The sequence below is a fragment of the Nannospalax galili genome, unplaced genomic scaffold, assembly GCF_000622305.1.
Source record: "Nannospalax galili isolate Female #2095 unplaced genomic scaffold, S.galili_v1.0 scaffold463, whole genome shotgun sequence".
Taxonomy (NCBI): Eukaryota; Metazoa; Chordata; class Mammalia; order Rodentia; family Spalacidae; genus Nannospalax; species Nannospalax galili.
The window spans coordinates 1829913-1850988 of NW_008349529.1; the positions used below are offsets into that span (position 1 = coordinate 1829913).

At 41.2% G+C, this 21076-nt stretch overlaps 1 protein-coding gene and 1 pseudogene across 1 annotated transcript in view; one reads left to right on the plus strand and one right to left on the minus strand.

The window, feature by feature from the left end:
* Il26 (interleukin 26) overlaps window positions 1-12545 on the minus strand; it is a 37825-nt gene extending 25280 nt beyond the window's left edge. The window contains 3 exon segments of the mRNA XM_008846981.1: window positions 11918-12003; window positions 12006-12051; window positions 12369-12545. Of these exon segments, the coding sequence (XP_008845203.1) occupies window positions 11918-12003; window positions 12006-12051; window positions 12369-12545 (309 nt within the window).
* A 981-nt stretch (window positions 12546-13526) lies between these two features.
* Window positions 13527-13624, plus strand: LOC115072660 (annotated as a pseudogene).
* Window positions 13625-21076: the final 7452 nt, after the last annotated feature.

The following is a 21076-nucleotide window of genomic DNA, read 5'->3' on the forward strand; positions in this document are numbered from 1 at the left end:
TTTTTTTAAAAAAAGAACTTAAAAAGAAAGCAAGAAAACAAGTAACAACAAATGTTGGCAAGGATACAGACAAAAAGGAAGACTTATACACTGCTGATGGGAATGCAGACTAGTGGAACCATTATGAAAATCAGTGTGGATATGGGCACAGTGGTCTCTCTCACCACGGTACATTCTTACCCCATGACGAGTGCTTTCTTCCACAATGCTGCCTTTGGACCACTACTAGAGACTGCCTCACAGTATTCTGTAATAAACTCTGCCTGTTATTTATACTGAAAAAGAAAATCAGCGTCGAGGCTCCTCAAAAAGCTAAAAATAAACCTACCCTTTGACCCAGCTGTACCACTCCTAGAAATTCACCCAAGAGACTACAGTCAACATATCAGAGATACTTACACACCAACATTTACTGAAGCATTATTCACAGTCACTGAGCTATGGGAACAACTTTGTCCACCAACAGAATGGATAAAGGAAATGTGATATATATCACATATATTTATACATACATATATATAATGGAATTATAATGGAATTTGTAAGCACTACAAAGAAGTTATGTAGTTTGCAGAAAGGTGATACAACTGGAGATAATAATATTTAGCAAATTAAGTCAGTTTTAGACAAATATCAAGTTTTCTCTTATTGTTTTATATAGATATACAAAAACAATGTATGTACATATGACATAAAAGTAGAAGCAAAACTGTCTTGGGGAACAAAGAGAACTAATGAGAAAGAGACCAGAGATTCAAGTAGACATTTCCTCAAAAAGCTGTACAAAGAGATACATGAAAAAGGCTTGCCATCACTAGTTGTTAGGGAAATGGAAATTCAAATCAAATGAGATTTTATTTCCCACCTGTCACAATGGCTATTTACCAAAAAAAGACTAAAATGTAAAGTAAAGGGAACATTTGCACATTATTGGTGGGAAGTATCAGTGCAGCTGTTCGGGAAAACAATATGGAGGTTCCCAAAAACCTAAAAATGAATTACCATATAATTCTACTTCTGGATATTTTCCAAAAAAAAAGTTCAAAATCATACATGTTCATTGCAATACTTCAAAAATCAAGTTCTAGAATCAATCAAGATATCCAGCTGCAGATGCATAATAAAGAAAATATGATGTGTATGTAACAACAGAATACCGCTCAACCTGAAAAAGAAATGCTGCCGTTTGCAACATGAGTGGAATTAGAGACCACTACAGTAAGTACAGTGAGCCAAGCGCAGAAGGGTGAATGCCAGCTCTTCTCACACGTGGCATTGAAAATAATTGAACTCAAGGGCTAGAGAGATGGCTGAGCGGTTAAGAGCACTGGTTGGCTGTTCTTACAGAAGACCTGGGTTCAAATCCCAGCACCCACATTGCAGCTAACAACTGCCCATAACTCCATTTCCAGGGGATCTGATGCCCTCTTCTGTCCTCCAAGGACACTGCATGACATGGGTGCACTTACATACATACATTCAGGCATAGCATTCATATACATAAAATAAAAATAAATAAACAAAAAATTTAAAAATAATAATAATAATTGAACTCTAAGAAGTGGAGGGAGGAATACTGGTAACAAAGGCTGGGACTGGACAGAAAGGGCAGATGGCCAGTAAGCACAAAGCATCCATCTGACAGGAGGAATATGTGCTTTTGTTTTTTGCCTGGAGCTATATTACACATCATTATGAATACAGTAAACAGTAATTTTTATACATCTCAAAATTGCTGAAAGCAAATTTCAAATGTTCTCACTACAAAAAGGTCAAGTGTCTACGATGATGATACAAGTATCTCCATGTATTTATTCCATGCTTCTTCTACTTTGCTTTTTGTTGCTGTCATAAACAAAAAGCAACTTGGGGAGGAAAGAGTTTATTTCATCTTACTTTTCCAGATAACAGAAGGAAGGAAGTCAGGACAAGAACTTGAGGCAGGAACCTGGAGGCAGAACTGAAGCAGAGACCATGGAGGAACACTGCTTACTGACTTGCTCCCCTGGCTTGTTTAGCTACCTTTCTCATACAACACAGGCCAACGTGCTCAGAATGGCCCAGCCCACCATGGGCTGGGCCCTCCTGTACCAATTAGCAAATAAGAAAGCACCTCACAGACATGTCCACAGGCCAGTCTGAGAGAGGAAATTCCTCAACTGAGGTTCCTTCTTTCACTAGTGAACTAGGTTCACTAGTTTGTGTCAAGTTGACAAAAGCTAACCAGTGATGTTGTATTTATAAATCACAATGTCACTTTATACCTCATAAGGATATGAAACTATAATTTTGTCAACTCATGATTTTAAATAAACTTTTGATTAAAATTAAATGAACAACAGTAACTGCAAGCATGTTAGTTGGGAAAGAACAAATAGAGGAAGAAAAGGACTGGCACCACAACTGTGCCTTTCTTGAGATGCAACAGCAGTTGGTTTTAGTGTTGTGTAGCTATCACATTCTACACTTACACAGACATAGATGGGAGAGGCCAATCATTGCATGTGGACTCAATGCAGTCAGGGAGCACAATATCACAAGATGTTCAAGGCTACCCACATCACACAGTGTGCTATATCACAGTGAACTATCTTTTAATAAGTAGAAGCATAGTATATAATAATAGGGATGAAGAGGTGGTTCAGTGGTTAAGAGCTCATACTGCTCTAGCAGAAAACCCAAGTTTGAGTTCTGGCCCCCTATCTGGTGGGTCACAACCACCTGTAATTCCAGCTCCAGGGGAATCCAACACCCTCTCCTGAACTCCATAGATACCTGCACTCAGAGGTGCACACACCCATCCACAGAGACTATATACATAATTTAATTTTTAGACCTTTAAGATAATAAAAATATGGCATAGTAAAAACCTAAACCAGTAATATGGTCATTATCATCATTATCAAATATTATGTCCAATATATAATTATATGTGCTGTATCTTTATATGACAATCAGCATAGGAGGTTTGTTTATACCAGTATCAACACAAAAAAGTAAGATATTGTTCCATGACACTAGATTAAAAACTTTCAGCTGTATTACACTCCCATGAGCCCACCATCATGGGCACAGTCCACTGTCTAATGAAATGTGGTTATGCTGCATGTGACCATACTTACTGTGGACATGTCCTTTTCATATCTGAATTTCCAAGCAAAGAATCTAAAACCTAAAACTGGTCAATGATCAGTTGGAGATCTGGATGTCACTACAGTTGAGCCATTGTCTATAGTTAGTAGTCAAAGTTTTCAGTAAGTGACAGCAACTTGGGTAAAGATGCTGCACATCACTGGCTGGCCACAGGCAGACCACATTCCAGTTCCTGGTTGTACTAGAGTTGTTCTTTAAGTTTGCTCTCTGGTGACACAAAACCAAGCATAACTTAGCAATGTATAACTCAGACTTCTCCCAAGGTGATGAAATTTGGATTGTGGTATATCTTCAACCCAAAATTTAATTATCCTAGGGAAGGTGGCTGCAAATTTTAAAGCAGAAATTTAGTACTCAGCTCTTAATAAGAAAAGCTCTCACGTAGTTCTACATATAATCAACAAATTCACCCAGAGTCAAATCTTATTGAGTCATGCAGGCATAGGGTTTAGTAACCTGGGACTCTACTGAGTTTGAACTATGCACAATACCCTCCCCATAAACGCACCCCCTCTAATGATGGAACATAACTCCTTTACCTGCATGGAGTATGCACACACACCCCTCTCCAAACAATGCACTTAGCAACCTCAAAACCCCTTAGATACTCACCTGAATCAAGCTGTGAATACACCCCTCTCTGAACAATAAGTTACTCCGGTGCTAACAACAATCAAATTTACACAGTTTCTATTCAAATATATTTTCAGTGTATCCAGGTACAAAGAATAGAAAGACCAATCTGACCTGAACTGGTTTAGAGTTCATGAGCAGTAAAGCAAAACTGTATCTTCAAGTAATCTTTTCTGGAGAATTTCTTATTTACTATCTTATGCCTATGCATAATTGGGTATGCATATAATTAAAATTTGGGGCTGGAGAGATGGTTCAGCAGTTAAGAGCACTGGCTGCTCTTGCAGAAGACTCAGGTTCAAATCCCAGCAACCACGTGGCGACTAACAACCGTCCATAACTCCAAGTCCGGGGGATCCAAGGGCCTCTTCTGTCCTCTGCAGGCACTGCATGACACAGGTGTACTTACATACATGCAGGCATAACACTCATACACACAGAATAAAATAAATAACTTTTTTTAAAAATCAGATGCATTACGGGTGGTAGAGAAATGATTATATAACTTAATCTATCAATTAATATACAGAACTGTCTGTAACACCCTTAGAAACCAAACTCCTACTTCTCTTAAACTCCAAAAAGGGAAACCCCAAACAACAATGAGGGCCCTGGAATATACTCACTCATGTGACCAGTTGTCAGTTTTGTACTGAATAAAGTTAGCATGCTCCTTTTCTATACTTGAGTGATCCCTTATTTTCAGTTCTTTGGATAAGAGACCAAGAACCTGGAAAGACCCAGTCCATACCCTGACCACCAGCCAGCAGGTGGGAAAATATTTTATTTCCTATCTTACTGCTGAAAATTTCCTGCACTGCTCTCTAGATCTTTTTCATTCAGATGTCTGTGGCTGACAGCCAGTTGAACCAGCCATTTAGTTGGAGAATCATCAGACTACAGTCCACTCCCCCACCCCTTCCTGGCCCATGGTCTTCTCACTTTCCATTGCAAGTCTGCATGGGAAACACTCTTCGTGCTCCACCAGACTCTTTGCAGGGGGTAATTCTTAATACTTGGCAGAAGTTTGATCCAGACAACAGAAGGAAACAATATAGCACATCTTACTGTAATACTGCCCGACCCCAGTACAAACTGGGGGGCAGGGAGAGATGATCCCAAAATGACAATCTTAACTATACTGTCCTTCATAGGAAAATGGTCTACAGTCTCATATGTAGAGGCACTCATGGCCCTCTACTCTAAAATAAAATAAAATAAAATAAAATAAAATAAAATAAAATAAAATAAAATAATAAAATAAAGCAATAAATAAATATGGGAATACCAGGAAGAAATAAGCTCCCAGAACAGGGATCTCTCTCTCCACTACCCTTGCTTGACTCTGGAGACCCTCTACCAAAACTTTTGGAACCTGGGAAGGCAAGAAATAAGGGAGCTCGAACCTTGTTCCTGACCCTGTAGATGATCCACTCCTGAAATGTCTACATGCCTCTCAGGGGGTGATCTCTTACCAATATTCCCCTGATGGTTCATCAACCTGAAAGCTAAGAAGGTTCGCAGGAAGCATCTGAGGCTATGTAGAGATTGCCCTGCTTTACCATCACCTGTCTACTGTGATGTATGTCTCCACCGATGTATTTAAAATGTGATCCATAGTTCTCACCTCAGACTTCTAGCAGCTTCTGAGAATAGATCCCTATGGCTCTCAGTGATTCTAGCTGATGCTCATTTTCAATTACAGTGGCAGCTGGGTCTCCCAAATGTCCTAGTTTGTTTCTTCATTGCTGTGACAAACTACTCTGACCAATACTAACTTGGGGAGGAAAGGGTTTATTTGGCTTACATCTCCCAGGTCGCAGTTCATCAGGGAGCCCAAGGTAGGAACTCAGGGCAGGAACCTGGAGGAAGGAGCTGGAGCACAGGCCATGGAGGAATGCTGCTTACTGGCTTGTTCCCCTGGCCCCTGCTCAGCCTGCTTTCTTAGGCAACACAGGCCCACCTGCCCAGGGGTGGCATCGCCCACAGTGGGCTGGGCCCTCCCACATCACACAACAATCAAGAAGACGCCCCTCAGATATGGCCACAGGCCAGTTAAATGGAGGCAATTCCCCAGTTGAGGCTCCCTCAACCCAAGTGTGTCAAGTTGACACTAAAGCTATCCAGCACACCAAGTAATTCAAAACCCCTCTGACAACATTTCTAACTCACATTTTTTATATTTATTGACTCTTTTATATTTAGATACTTTGAAAATTCTCTAAGATATTTGAATTTTTCTTTGGTATATTTCTATTTTTTAATATGTATGAGTGTATTGCCTGCATCTGTGTTGTGCAATGCCCATGGAGATCAGAAGAGGACATTGGATCCCTTAGAACTGCAGTTAGAGTGGTTGTTAGCTGCCATGTGGGTGCTGGGAACCAAACCTATGTCCTCTGCAAGAACAGCCACTGCTCTTAACCACTAAGCCATCTCTCCAGCCCCATGGTATATTTCTAAATAAAAATAATAATGCTCACTTGGTTTTAGTAAGGCTACAAAAGAGGATAATATTACATCTTTACATTAACCATGCTTTTATTGTGTCTGCTTGCCTAACGAACCTCCAACCTTATTTGAACCAAGTCAAGCAAAGATTTTTAAAATCTGTAGACACAGAGGAAACGGATACAATCAGCCTGAGTAAAGTGTTGACTCTCGCCAGGCGAGGTGGCACACACTTTTAATCCCAGCACTGGGGAGGCAGAGGCAGGCAGATCTCTGTGAGTTCAAGGCCAGCCTGGTCTACAAAGTGAGTTCCAGGACAGCTGGGGCTACAGAGAGACCCTGCTTTAAAAAGAAAAAAAAAAAAAGTGTGTTGACTTTCCACCGTCTTAGCTCTCAGACTTCCTTGGGTCGGGCATCCGTTCCCATCCCAGATTCCTTCTCCCTGCCCCAGACTTCTAGTCTTAAGCTCCTTCCTGAGACTCTCTAGCTCTGCCATCTGAGCTCTGTGAGCCCCAGACCTGCTGGCTCCCAGCCAAAACTATCAGCCAACCTGTTCACCTAGCAGCCCCCATCCACATTGCAGATGCAGGACCCTGTGGGATCAATCCTGGAATCTCGGCTCAAAAGTCGCACCTATCTTTAGCTGAATTGAGAGAATCACTCCTTTTACCCCATTTGCACATCAACATAAAGTGGCCCCAAAACGGAGCACCAAGCACTACTTAGCATAGCATAACAAGTTGAGAAAACAGCAAACAAAGATACAAACGTTCAGCAAGGATGAGATCACCTACCCATACCAAGGAACACTACCACACAAGTCCAGATGCCTTGGTCTCATCCCAAAACACAAACAGCATGAATAGCCGGAGTGCTGACTCATGCAGAGGGTTTCTGGTTGATTAGGAGGCTTGCTTCCTTCACCTGCTACCTCCACTGCTTTAGGTCATGCTGTGCTCTTGATTATTTTAACTTTAGATGTAATATTCTTACTATGTGCTACACGTAATTCCAGGCATAGAGGAAAAAAATCAGACCTGAATCATGATGACTGGTAGATCTGGTATGAGCCAGGGATTTCTTCCTTAGTGGCTTTATCACCCTTGTCTCATTTATATGAAACCTAGGAAGAAGCCTCCTAGCACTATGGCACATAAGACAATACATGACTTCTACATACACAAAAGGTGGGCTTGGCCAGAAGGGGGAACTGTGAGCTTAAATCTTCTCCCAATCCCACAAAAAGGCACTTGTATGAAAGAATCTGTAAAGCTGACTGACAGATAAGAACTTCTCTGAGTATGGAGAGCTAGAACGTTATAGCTTGGGGAGCCAAAATTCATCTTGGCCCTCGAGGTATGTACTAATTGCCCACCTCTGTGCGTGAACTAGCATTCTTGTGACTATTAGGCAAGCCCTTTCTTGTTGATGAATCTGGAAAGGTCTGTCAGAATATCAAAAATACCCTTCAGGGAACAGATTAAACAAACCCCTGGACAGTAGCCTTTCATTCTCTAGGTCCTGTGGATGCTCAGCACTCCTTCCCTTGGTGAAACCCATCCTCTCCCTGCTTCTCTTCTGTACTCTTGGCCTTCCTCTTCTCAGTAAGCTTACACAGATAACTCTTCCAGAATCTAATAAGTCCAATTATAAATGGTCATCCGCCAGCAGCCGCCACCAGAAACAAAGAGGGACATTCATGAGACTAAGGCCTAGAAAGACATTTGTTCAACCTTGAACCAGCAGGCTGAGAAATTTCATGGATGCTCTCCAATGGGGCCTCAGAAATACAAAATCTTTAGAGACAAAACAGGAGAGGCTATTTCTGCCAAGTCCCAAGAAAGACCTGCCTTCAGCTCCCCTAACAAATGAGAGAGAAAAGTCTCACTGGGGAAAGTTGAGGTAGGCAACCACAGGGAATAGCTTAGTAACCTAGATCTCTATATGGATTGTTATGCATACTCCCTACCGACTTCTACATAATGCATTTGGCAGCCTGAGACCCTTATCTGTATGTACTATAGACCACACACACACACACACACACACACACACACACACACACACGCCTCTGATCAACACATATAGCAACTTCAGACCCCACCTGCAGGAGGCAACAGGTACACTTCTCACTGAATAACAGGATAAATTTCTCTTCCCCTTGACAGCAATCAAACTTGTACAGTTTCTAACCTCATATATATTCCAGTGCATCCTGGTCCAAGCGCACCAGAGCCAATCTAGTCTGAACTGATTTTGATATAAAGCTTTCTATACATCTGTTTGCTATTTATACATCTTTTTCTTTACAAGTTTTGGGGAGGGGGGTGGTGAAAGGGGAGGGCTCAGATTTTTAGTGTTTGCTATTGGCCTCATTTCAAATGTGAAGTCTTCACATTGAGGAACTAAGTTACACATCAAAATTCTGTTACCTGAATCAAGTATTCAGAACACAGGCAGCACTGAACAACAATATGATTATAATCGTAGCTCTAGATCCTATTTGCAAATGGTCTCACACCAGACTAAGCATCACCAGAGTCCTATAAACAAGCTTGGGGCACTTCTTCCTGCTTCCAGACAATGGAAAAAGAATCCACTAGTTTTTAAATACACCAAGGTTCTGTAGAAACATCACCCACAAGACTCAGGCCGAGTGTGGTGGCTCATGGCTGTAATCCCAATACTCGGGAAGTGGAGGTTTGAAGATCAGAGGTTCAAGTCCAATGAAAACAGGGCAAAGCCCTGCGTTGGGTGGCCCTTGGGGAAGGCTGATAGGACGCTATGCTCATATTTGGCCACAAGAGGGAGCCATTCACTTTAATAACGGGCAGAAAGATGCTGCAGTATTGACAGATTGAGATTCCTTTAGGGGAAAACTGTTCAAAACAAATCAAGGAAAAGCAGAGTTGGAGTTATCATCTAAATAGTGTTTTAGTTCTGACCATTATTGTCTGTTCTGCTATTTAAGTCAACAAAATCAAATCAGCGCTAATGAGGACATGGATTTGAAGGGTCCAGGTAGCCGCACACAGACTGAGGTCCAGGGAAGGACCTCTGTCACCTTCACCATCATTTGTAAACTGCACTTAAAGATCTAGAGTAACACTAATTAAATTGGGTGGTTAGTGCACTGGTTAATAATCCAAAAAGAAACCGAATGTTCTAGCAGGAAGAGAACACTATTTCTTAAACCCCTTATGTTTTCTTTTTTAATTGAATTTTTGCAGATTTTATACAATATATTTTGACCAGAAGAGGGCTTCAGATTTCCCTGGAACTAGAGTTAAGGACGGTTCATAGCTACCATGTGGATGCTGGGAATCAAACCTGGGTCCTCTGCAAGAGCAGTCAGTGCTCTTAACCGCTGAGCCATCTCTCCTGCCCCATACATGCAGGTAATACACTCATACACATAAAATAAAAATAATAAAATATTTTTAAAAAAGAGTTCTACAATATATTTTGATCATATATGGATCTCCTTCCCTATCTGCACTCCTCTTACTAGCCTATGCACAACTCCATGTAATATGAGAGAGAGAGAGAGAGAGAGAGAGAGAGAGAGAGAGAGAGAGACTTACAGAGTCAAATTTGTGTCCTAATACTCTTCTTTGCAGATTCATCCAATGGAACCTAGTTAACCTACCAAGAGTCTCACCCTTAAAAGAGACCATCTCTCCCCCTCCCAGCAGCCATCTGTTGCCAATAGATCCTCAGGTAGGGTTGGGGCTTCTTACCCCCTTCCCCATGCCTATGCTGGGCTTTTATCTGGCTTGAACTTCCATGGTACTTGTGCATGCTGTCACTATTGCTGTGAGTGCATATGAATAACTTCCCTGCTGTCTGGAGAACTCTGTTTCCTTGTGGTCATCCACATCGTCTAGTTCTTACAATCTTTCTGCCCCCTCTCCAGAAATGATACCTGAGCCTTGGGAGTCAGAAGTTTGATACAGGTGTCTAATTCAAGGATAAGCATTCTGCAGTCTCTTATTGCACATTGGTCTGTTGTAGTTTCTTAGCCCCCATTTTTAAAAGATTCTGGGGTCCCTGTGCTCCAGACACTGCCATAGGAAAGGCTCTGCTGTCATTTCAGATAACTTCCCCAGGGCACACCTCACATCTCACTATTCCTTCAATATTGTTCTTTCTTTTCTTCGCATCTTTTGGCGTGTAAAACTCTCTTGTTGGAAAGGGCAACAGCGTAATAAACTGGTGATCAGTGAAATGTAAAAAGATAATAATTTAGCTTACATGTAAGAGCCTTTGTGGTCTTAATAAGATGACTGTTTAGGTTCAATATGGAATAAACCAAAGATAAGTGATAACCTTTCCAGCGTTTCAAACAAGGGAACCAAACTTAAAGGTCTCTCTCTCTCTCTCGCTCTCACTCTCTCTCCCCCTCTCTCTTCCACCAAGAGGTACTAGCTTGTAGTTTTTATTATTATTAATTCTACTTTAATGGAATGTGATAATTTATTTTAAAACCATGTAACCTAAGTCCCAAATAGTGATATAACTTAAACATAAACTAATCAGAAAAAAAAAATGGGAATGTGAATTTCCTGAAAATGTTTAAAGATTCATCCAGATTCCCTTCCAAAATGCCTTGGCACTAAACTGAAATTGGGATTATGAGAATGTCAGGCTTTAAGAAAAGACATCCTAACACTGACAAAATAAAATGCTCACCATCAGCTGCTCAGCATTCAGTCTCAAAGATATGACTAGAGCACATCTGCATCTGGATCCATCGCAAGGCTGCACCCAGTCGTCAACACCCCCACCTTCACACTACTCCCAGCCAAGAGGCTAGAAGCATCTTGGTCACTTTTGCCTTCTTAACTAATTCCCCATTGCTCAATGTGCCAAGGACAATATAGAGGCATCAGATAATTTAGGTATGAAGTAAGACATGCCTTTTTTTTTTAAATTTGGACTGTGACTATGCTTAAGATGTTAGATTCATAAATAAGAAAAAGACAATCTAAGGGGTCTCATCTTCAACTGGGTATGGTAGCCCTACCTGAAAGTAATCCCAGGACCCAGGAGGCTGAGGCAAGAGGATCTGCAGTTGAAGTTGGAGAGAAATTTGGGCTATCCAGGGACCTCTTGTTTAAAACAAAACAAAAATAAACAAAGAACAACAACAAAAAAACACTCTAATTTTTATGGGAAAAGAGGAGATGAGAGAAGGGAGAGAAAGGAGGAAGAGAGAGCATTTTAGAATAGTGTTTTGGCACAAAGTTGGTGCTCAAGAAATACCTATTAAATGGTGGTGTTGCTTGGCTGATGAGATGCTGTGGAAGGATGACCTTTGGTTTAAATTCGGGAGAGTACCTTCGGTTGTTCTATTTTTTTTTAAAGTTTGTTTCATAGTCAAAAAGTGTTAATCATACCTTTTTCATTATAGAACAAAGAAATTCTTAAACTACCTATTTATCTGAGGAGCATCCCACGTTATCCCAGCTCTTTTCAATTATGTTGCATTCATTAGGAAGTAATAAAGAATGACATTAGGAGCCATTCCCCTGGAGGTGGCCTCTCCTTTTGAATGGCAAGCCAGTTTTTGGAAAGCCAGTTTTATTCATCCAGTAGTGTAGAGGCAGCTTTCCACATGCTGTTTTTAGGTTTTTAAGGTTTTTAGGTCAAAACTCACCCCTTTGTCTTATATACTTACACACTGGCTCAGTTTCTGTCTAAGGCTATGAAAATCTTCCACAAAGCGTATTTCCATGCAAATATGTGGGTAGGGTTGACCAAAATATCTTCCATGAAGAAGGACAGAAGCTGTTCTTAAAATCTGCAACTTTGCTACAAACAAAATACATGAAGTTGTACAAGATAAACCATGAATCGTTTGTGTTTCTGATGTCACTGGACTATCTCCCAGACTATTAATTAACAACTATCTGGAAAAATTAAACTGCAGAGAAAAATGACATCAAACCAGTAGAAAGTGAACATAAAAAGGATTTTAATCTTACCATAAATCGCTTTTTAGTTTCTTTTTTAATAATCGTATATTTTTAATGTGGTCTTCCTACAATCAAACAAAGAAAAATAATTTGTCTTCAGAATCATAATATCCCTTTTTTTTAATTCCCTACTAAGCATAGTTTAATACTTACTGGAATTGTTGCTTTGAGTCTGGCTGCCTTGACATACAGAGAGTCAACAGCCTGGGACAGTGAGTTCCTTGAATGACAGTTTTTGGTGATGAAAGACTGAGGTTGCTGGTGCTTGGCAAAGGCAAGACACACGGTGGCACAGAGCAACCCATACCTCAGCATGCACTTCACCCACATCTCCTTCTTCCCCTCTAAGTCCTAGTCACTCACACAGCTGCCTGAGTTGGCCACCTGAGTTAGATAAGAAGATAACCTACTTAGTCTCGCCCTCAGAGCTGCGTCACTAAAGAATCCTGAGAGATGACTTAGAGTTTATATAGCAGACAATCGCTTTGGTTCTATTTTTTTTAGAGCTTGCTTCATAATCAAAAATTGTTGACCACACCATCTGTGCCATTATGTAAAAGCTCAAGTTTACTGGAATGATAGGGCCTCTATTTCAAAAAAAAAATCAGCACTTCAGAAGCATTTCACATCAGGGTGCTTATTATTATTTTTAAAGTTGTGCTGTGGCAGTAAGAGATCATCATCGTTGCTTAATTTTCTCAGGAAGCTCTCCTTTCACCCCACGTGGAAGGAGCAGCCCTGCCAGCAGGGTGGACTGTGCTTTTCTCTTCCCCTGCCATATCCTTCACCTGCTTCAGTGTCCTCTCCCTGAATCATCATTCCACACCAGTACCAAGAGCTTTCTAGCTCGGGAATTGTAACTCCCCCAACATTTTGGAGATTTCACCGGAGTTAGATGGCAAATAAATCTCCAATTTAGTAGTTTCTCAGTTCAAGTTTATCACTCAGACTTTCTCTCCAACTGACATCCAATAGGGTGAGAATTCCTTGAGAAAAGGACTGTATCTTTTCATCTTAGAGTTCTCTGTGCCTAACGCAGTGCCTCCTCTGACAACAGCACGTCCAGTGTTCACTGATAAATACTTCCTTTTCCTCATATCAAGCTGCTGCTCTAATTGCTTTGCCATCAACTTATTCCACTCAAAATTTTTGTTAGGGACCCACCTACACAGAGTACCAGAGGGATAACAGGCAGCTGCTACAGAGATGCCCACCCTCCATTCTGTCCAAGTCTTGCTGTGACTTGAGACAGAATCTTGACAGATGAGGTTCATTTGGGGTAGCAGCCCCAGTATAGGAAGTAGATATAGTGCTGGCTTCAGCATGTTCTAAAATTATAATAATACTGACGATTAGCATGGCCCCTGTGCAAGGATGACACGCAAACTCTTGAAATGTTCCCTATTTTTAAACACAGCCAAATATACATGACTAGAGAGGTCACAGAGCCTAGAGAAAACCCTATCTCTTCCATATCTCTAGACAGATGAAATTTCTTACCATATGCTAAACATGAATCCTTATATTTACAGACAAGTATATATACACCACTCATCAAAGAAGCTTCTTTTTGGAACAGATGCAGGCTATTACAGAGTTTCACAACTGGTCAGACACTGAGAATATACACCTGAGAGATGCCCAGTCCTAGGTGACGCATCTGCAGTAGAACCTCTACACCTAAGGCTCATGGAACATAGCAGAAAGAGGGGTAGAGAGAAAACTAGTGCAGCCCTCAACGCTCACCAGTGAAGTTTCCTTACACAACAGAGTGTGGTGCACACAGAAGGCCACGACTGGCCAAAAAAAATTTTTAATACAACCGGCCAAGTTTTAAAGAATAAGAGACTGCCTTGTCTGTAAATATGAGGATTCATGTGTGCCTGGATAGGACTCCTACATTGAACCTCTCCCACCCAAGACTCAGGGACCATTGTGTGAGAGGGAGCAGAAAGATTGTAAGAGCGAGGACTGGTTCATGAACACAGGGAAGCAGAGGCTTTCAGGCCACTGGAAGCTTGCACATGTGATCTTGTGGCAATGGTGGCATCGAGCACAGGACCCATGCCAACTCAATCAGACAAGGAAGGGCCTAGAGTAGAGTGAGAGAAATGGGTGGTGGGGTCAACGCTAGTCTGGGAACTATTGAAGACTGATTACTACTCTGAGGGAAAATAGGCCTTACGATCTCTAGGTGGGCTGACTAGACCCCAGTGGATGAATGTGCACTGAAGGACATCTGGGTACAAATGTTTGACTGGATAGGACTTCACATGCATGGCGGAATACAAATACATGAGGTCCAGTGGGGGTTTGGGGAGCCATGGCTGGGGTAGGGGGTCTAAATTTAATTAAGAATTGTTGTGTGAAATATACAAATGCTCAATTTTTTAAAAAAACAATTTTTTAAGAAGCAGACATAGCTCAGCATTACACACAGAGAAGCAAATTTAGGTCAAGGCCTAGCAAGAAATAGAGTTAATTTTAGGAAAGGGGCAAGTCAGTGTACAATCTGGTTGTAGCAAATTGATTGAAACCAAACAGTCTACAATAAGCTTCAGAAGCAGTGACTAAATTCAAAATCAGGGCAATCAGGATACAGAAAGAAAAGAATAAGATAAGAAGTTCAAAACTTTAAGAATATTTTATGCTGCTATTTCAAGAGGAGATTCCTCCAAAGAGTTCAAGCATCATATCCCCAGGAGCACCTCTGCTGATGGAGGGCACACTGTGTTAAATGACAGCAAAGCTAGTCACAGAGAGTGATTAGGCAGCTGACTAGGGGTGCCCAGGGAGACTCACTGAAATGTTATAAAAATTTGAAGAAAGAGAGCATTATTTGGGGTTGGGAGTGACTGGAAGGGTGTTTGAACTGGAGCAAAGAACCTGAGATGCCTGGAGGAAGAGTGCTTAGAATTCAAAGTTCCTTCAGAGTGTGAACCCCAGGGATCAAAGGTTCTCATGCCTTCAGAGGGCGTGGGGTTAATTTGAACACCCTGTGGCTGGATATAGGACGTTTGTGGTTAAAGTACTCATACTGTTACCAAGCTTAAAATCTGCTCCATTGCATAGCCTATTAAAATATTGCCGTGTACGTGCAATTAAAAGGTCACACAAACATTTTTACACTCCCAGAAGCCATATGTTGCCTTGAGTGACCAGTTAAGAATCCTTGAGATGTCCCAACAAAACTTCTGTACAGTTTCAGGTTGTTAGTATTAATGAAGCTGATTGGGTTCTGGCTACTTTTTAATCTCTGGCAGTTCTGTTTCCATAAATGTCTTATATTCCTAAAATTATCACCCAAGGAAGTTCACACATATCCCTCTGGATGCTTTACTTTGTGTACAGTCAGCTCAAGAAAGTGGTGCCCTTAAGACTTAAAATACCACTGGTTGACCACGGTCATCCAGTCATCCCCATTTCTGTCAGCAGGCCTGATTCAGTGGCTCCATTACCAGTCAGTGACTTCAAAGGATGAGTAGTTAAATAGTACCCACTCCAACGGAGACTCAGTCACACTCCAGAGACCCTCTCACAAGTCCTGAAGTCACAAAGGCAATTTCCAAGGTTTCCAAAACAGCAGGAGAGTTATTAGGGATAGGTACGTGATATTGGAGGTGGGACTCGAAAGGCATTGCTGGAACATATGTTTACTGTGTTAGTCTCACAGCTTCTTGCACAGAGATGTATGAAAATTACTATTAATTACAAAGACATTTGCTTTTGAAACTCTGATCTAGACTCTCCCAGTTACATGGCCCTAGGTAAATTTTCTCATCCTTTCTGAGCTTCATTTTTATATTTTGTTGTTGTTTTGTTGCTGTTGTTGCTGTTTTTTGGGTTTTTTTGGGGGGGGTAAGCCAGGGTCTTCCTATAGCCCCAGCTAGCCCAGAACTGACTATGTAGAACAGGCTGGCCCTGATCTCACAGAGATCTGCCTGCCTCTGCCTCCTGAGCACTGGGATTAAAGACAAGTGCCACCATGCCCAGAGCATTTTAATTTTTTTAAAGTGATTTTGACACAATAATAAAAATTTTTAAGATTTATTTTTTTGTTATTTTTAGTTACGTGTGTGTGTGTGTGTGTGTGTGTGTATGTGTGTCTGTAGGTATGTGCACATGAGTGCAGGTAGACCAGAGGTAATCGATTCCTCTGAAGCCAGAGTTATAAGCCCTTGTAAGCTGCCTCAAGTAGGTGCTGGGAACAGAACTCAGCCTCTGCAAGAGCAGCAAGCACTTGAACTGCTGAGCCACCTCTCTAGCCCCGAGACAGAAATTTTTACTATTGACTACTTAGCATCAATAAAATGCTAATGTGTAAGTTATAGTACTATGTATATGCATTATTTTAGATTTTAAGTGTAAATTATCTATTGCATCATTTTTATTTCAAGAGCTGAGACATTTCTCCAAAGAAGACGTGCTCATAGGCACTCATGGCTCACATGATTCCTATTGTCAACTGTCATCAGGAAATGGCCATTTTAAAGCATCCAGTGACGGGGCGATGAGAACACAGTGACCTGGGTAGTTAACCAACCTGCGCTGTATGTACAGATATGCTGTGCTAGGAGATGTGGCTTCTCTTTAACAAAGAGCATAAATGCCTGAAATGAAACCATGGAGCAGAAAGATGAAAATCAGGAGACAGCTGATGATGGATTGATACTGGTAAAATATACCTCCATGTAAGCGAGCCAAAATTACAAACGTGGAGAGACATAATTCCTTTGTAGATTCAGTTTTTTGTCATTGTTAAAATAGGGCAGTAAGGGCGTCTAAAGAGATGGTTCAGTGGTTAAGAGTTTGCTGTTCTCCCAGAGTATCTGAGTTCAGTTCCCAGTATCCACATTAGGTGGTTCACAACTGCCTGTAACCCCAGCTCCAATACCCTCTTCTGGCCTCCATAGGCACACATGGTATACACACACACACACACACACACACACACACACACAAATAAAATAAAATAATCTTTTAAAAATGTTTTTTAAAAAATAGGACAGTAAGTATACCTACTTCAGGGGGTTGTTATGAGGGGGAAAAAAAAAAACCCAGTACTATCAATAGAACATTTAACCCAATGACAGCCACAGAGCACTCAGGAAGTGGTAGCTACTGAATTACTTATCAGACCATAAGCAAAAGTGTATAATGTTAAAGTTTGCATAATGTTAAAGTTTGTCCCAAGGCTTCAGAAACATTGATAAGTGGTTAAAATTGAAAAAGATGAGCAGATGAGCAGTAGTCTATGTGTTGAGGGTGTGAGTGTGAGGAAGCCAGTGACTCTCACAGACATACAAAGGGCAGACTATAACCATCAGATGGCTACTTCAAGGCTGCTAGTCCTGCATCATGAAAGTCAAACCACTGATCCGACCCAGAACATACTGGCTGCTCCAATGTTCATTTCCTTTACAGTTTAAGCCCTTCCTTCCCATAAAGATGCCAGCTGCCCTCTCTGATGGCCCAGCATGCCCAGGGAGGCAGAGAGTTCACCAGCTCTCTCACAGATGCAGGGGACATTGCCAGTGCTCCAGGACAGTTTTCTATCTGCATTCCTTATGTGAGAGGAAAAAAAAAAAACAATAAATGAGAGTCCTAAATCACTACCACATCAACTGACTTGAAAACACATTTCTGGGGGCTACAGGCATCAATGGTTATGAGCACTTGCAGAGGACCCAGATTTGGTTCCCAACACACACACACACACACACACACACACACACACACACACACACACACACGGCAGCTCATAACAGCCTGTAACTACAGCTCCAGGGGATCCAATACCCTCTTCTGGCCTCTTCAAGCACTTGCATGCACATGGTACAGATACTCACACAGGCACACACCTATAGACATAAGTAAAAAGTAAATAAACCAATCTTTAAAACACATTGCTGCATGTAAAATATCTGAAATAATGTTGGGCTGGAGAGATGGCTCAGCAGTTAAGAGCAATGGCTGCTCTTGCAGAGAACCCAAGTTTCATACCCAGCAGCCACACAGCAGCTGACAACTACCCATAACTTCAGTTCCAGGGGATCTGATGCCCTTTTCTGACCTCCACATGCATTACACAACATGGGTGCACTTACATACATGCAGGCAATACACTCATACACATAACATTAAAACAATTTTTAAAAACCTCAGAGCCTCCCTGCGATGTGAGTCCTGAAACTGCACAATCTTTCTTGTTTTCTATAGCTTCTCATTCTTCCTCATGAATTCACTCACTACAAGTACTTACTGAGTGCCTATCATGCAGGGTGTCAATAAGGCTAAGGATGCACCAATAAACAGACAAAATTCTTCATTTCATAAACATACTACTAGCAGTTGGCATGTGGAGGAAGAGACCAGCAATAAATAACAAAATTGGGCCGATAAACATTCTTGTAGCCCAGTCTGCCAACCTGAGCTCCATCACACTCACACACACACACTCACACACACACACACACACACACACACACACACAAGGCAGAAGGAGGAAACAAACTCCCAAGGTTTGTCCTCTGACCTCCATATGCACTCTGTGCCCCCCACACAAATAAATGAATGAATGAATGAGTGTAAAAAATTTTTTAAAAATAACAAGATGAGGGGCTGAAGAGATGGCTCAGAGATTAAGAACACTTGCTGCTCTTCCGGAGGACCCAGGTTCAATTCTCAGCACCCACATGACTGACAACCATCTGTAACTCTAGTTTCAGGGGATCCGACACCCTCTTCTGGCCTCTGCTGGATTTACACAATAGGTGCACTTACACATATGCAGGCAATACACTCATACATATAAAATAAAAATAATAAAAAATTTAAAATAACAAAATGGTTATAAACTGTAAGTCATATCTGTGCTGTTGTTTGAATGTAGTCCAAGTGTTCCCCAAAGGTCTGTTGTGATAAAAGGCTTGGTCCCCAAAATGGCTATGTGGGAAGTGGTGGAACTTGAGGGAGGTAGGGCCTCACTGGAGGCCTTTGGGGTCTGAGTACTCTCCAAGGTTCCCTTGATGGTTCTCCTGTGGCCTCTTGCATTATCTTGAGGTTATTATAAAAGGATCAAGCCTAGTGGTACCCATTCTCTTTCTGTTCCTGTTTGAGGTGTGACCACTTGCTCCTCTATTGTGCTCCTGTCACAATGCACCACCCACTACCCTCATCAGAGGCTGAACCAATGGAGCCAATCTCCTTTTTTTTTGTAAGTAGACTGCCAGGTATTTTGTTATAATGACAAAAAGCTGACTGATCAATGTAGTCAGAAAACGATAGATGTTTTAGAAAAATAATACAAGGAGTTGTGCGCTTAAATGACAGGAAGCACTTCTCTGAAAATTAATGTTTATTTTGAAATAGATTACAATATTAGCACACATTCCATAGAAAACTATATGTATTCAAGAAGGTCAAAGAAAGGGGATTTTTTTTTTAAAGAGGGTTGCATATGCTATTTTAAAACAATCCGTGAATACAAGGACTATAATGGTTTGTATCTGATATGTTCTTTGAAGTCATACGTTGAATCTCTGGTTGTAAGGAAGGGAAGAAGAGGGTGAAAGAGAAAAAAAGAAGAATGAACGGAAGGTAAAGGGAGAAGGAAGAGGAGGGAAGCAAAAGGCAGGGGGTGGCGGAAGAAGGAGGAAGAGGAGGAGAAGAGGAAGAGATGAATTAAAAGAACAAACCCTAAGGAATAATAAAGCTTAGATGTCTGTAGAAATGTATGGCTCTTGCGTAGACATTAGAGCAATGCCTAAGCCTATGCAGTACTTCACAAGGCCTTCCTTACCTTGGTCTTCCCAACACATCTGCAAAGAGTAGAGGTATTAGTTACTTTTACACTCCCGTGGGCATAACACCTGAGGGAACAGCTTAAGGGAAGCATTAACTTAGACTGTTTCAGAAGGCTCAATCCATCCGTTGTTTCTGGGCAGCAGAAGCATGTGGCAGAGGCTACCCACTTCATGGTGGCCAAGAAGCAGAGAGATAGATAGGCAAGAGGGTCCAAGGACAAGACAGTCTCCAGTGGCATACCCTGTAACTATTTCTTCCGGCTAGGCCCTAACTCCCATGGTCACTTTGAAGATCTGTGGCAGTGGTAACAAAGGAGAAGGAAGAGTCACGCAAACAAGAGGCAGTCAAAACCTCACGGGGAGAGGAGTCACGATGATTCAGGTGTGATAACTCTTCCATCTTCTAGCTACCACAGTGGCCTGGCTCACACAGATTGCCAAGTATCCCCTAGGAGCAGTGGGGAGGAAGATAGCAAACAAAGACAGGAGTAAGGGCACTCCCAGGGCCAAGGCGACAAAGAGATCTGTTAGGCTCCTTTAGGTGATAGTGCATCTTGGCCTGTGCAGAAATCTGTTGTAGAAACAGGGGAAAACTTCATTAAACCACATGCCCAATTTTAGAATGAAAATAATGCTGCCTCTTGCTTTGTGTTATTGCAAGTTAAAAAGTTTCCATGCAACTCCAATGCCAAAACTGAGTTTATTTGTTATCTATAAATAATCTCATCTAGGTTCCCAGACTCTTCTGTAAGATACTTTTTAATTATTTATTTAATAACCACATACTTAGAAGAAGCATTTCATTACAACAGCATTGACCTATTCAATAACAATTTCCTGAGCTAAGATGCATCTCTTTCAAAATTGGCTGTAAATTTTTAGGTTTACAGTTAAATTATTATAGTTATACAATGTTGTACTCAGTATAAACCCTATAAAATGTAAAATTAAATGAGGTTTTAACCTTTAAAAAAGATCTCCATTTCATTATTAAAATATACAGTTTCATACAGAAAAATTCATTTTTAATGCAATTGACATTAAGATGTTTGCACA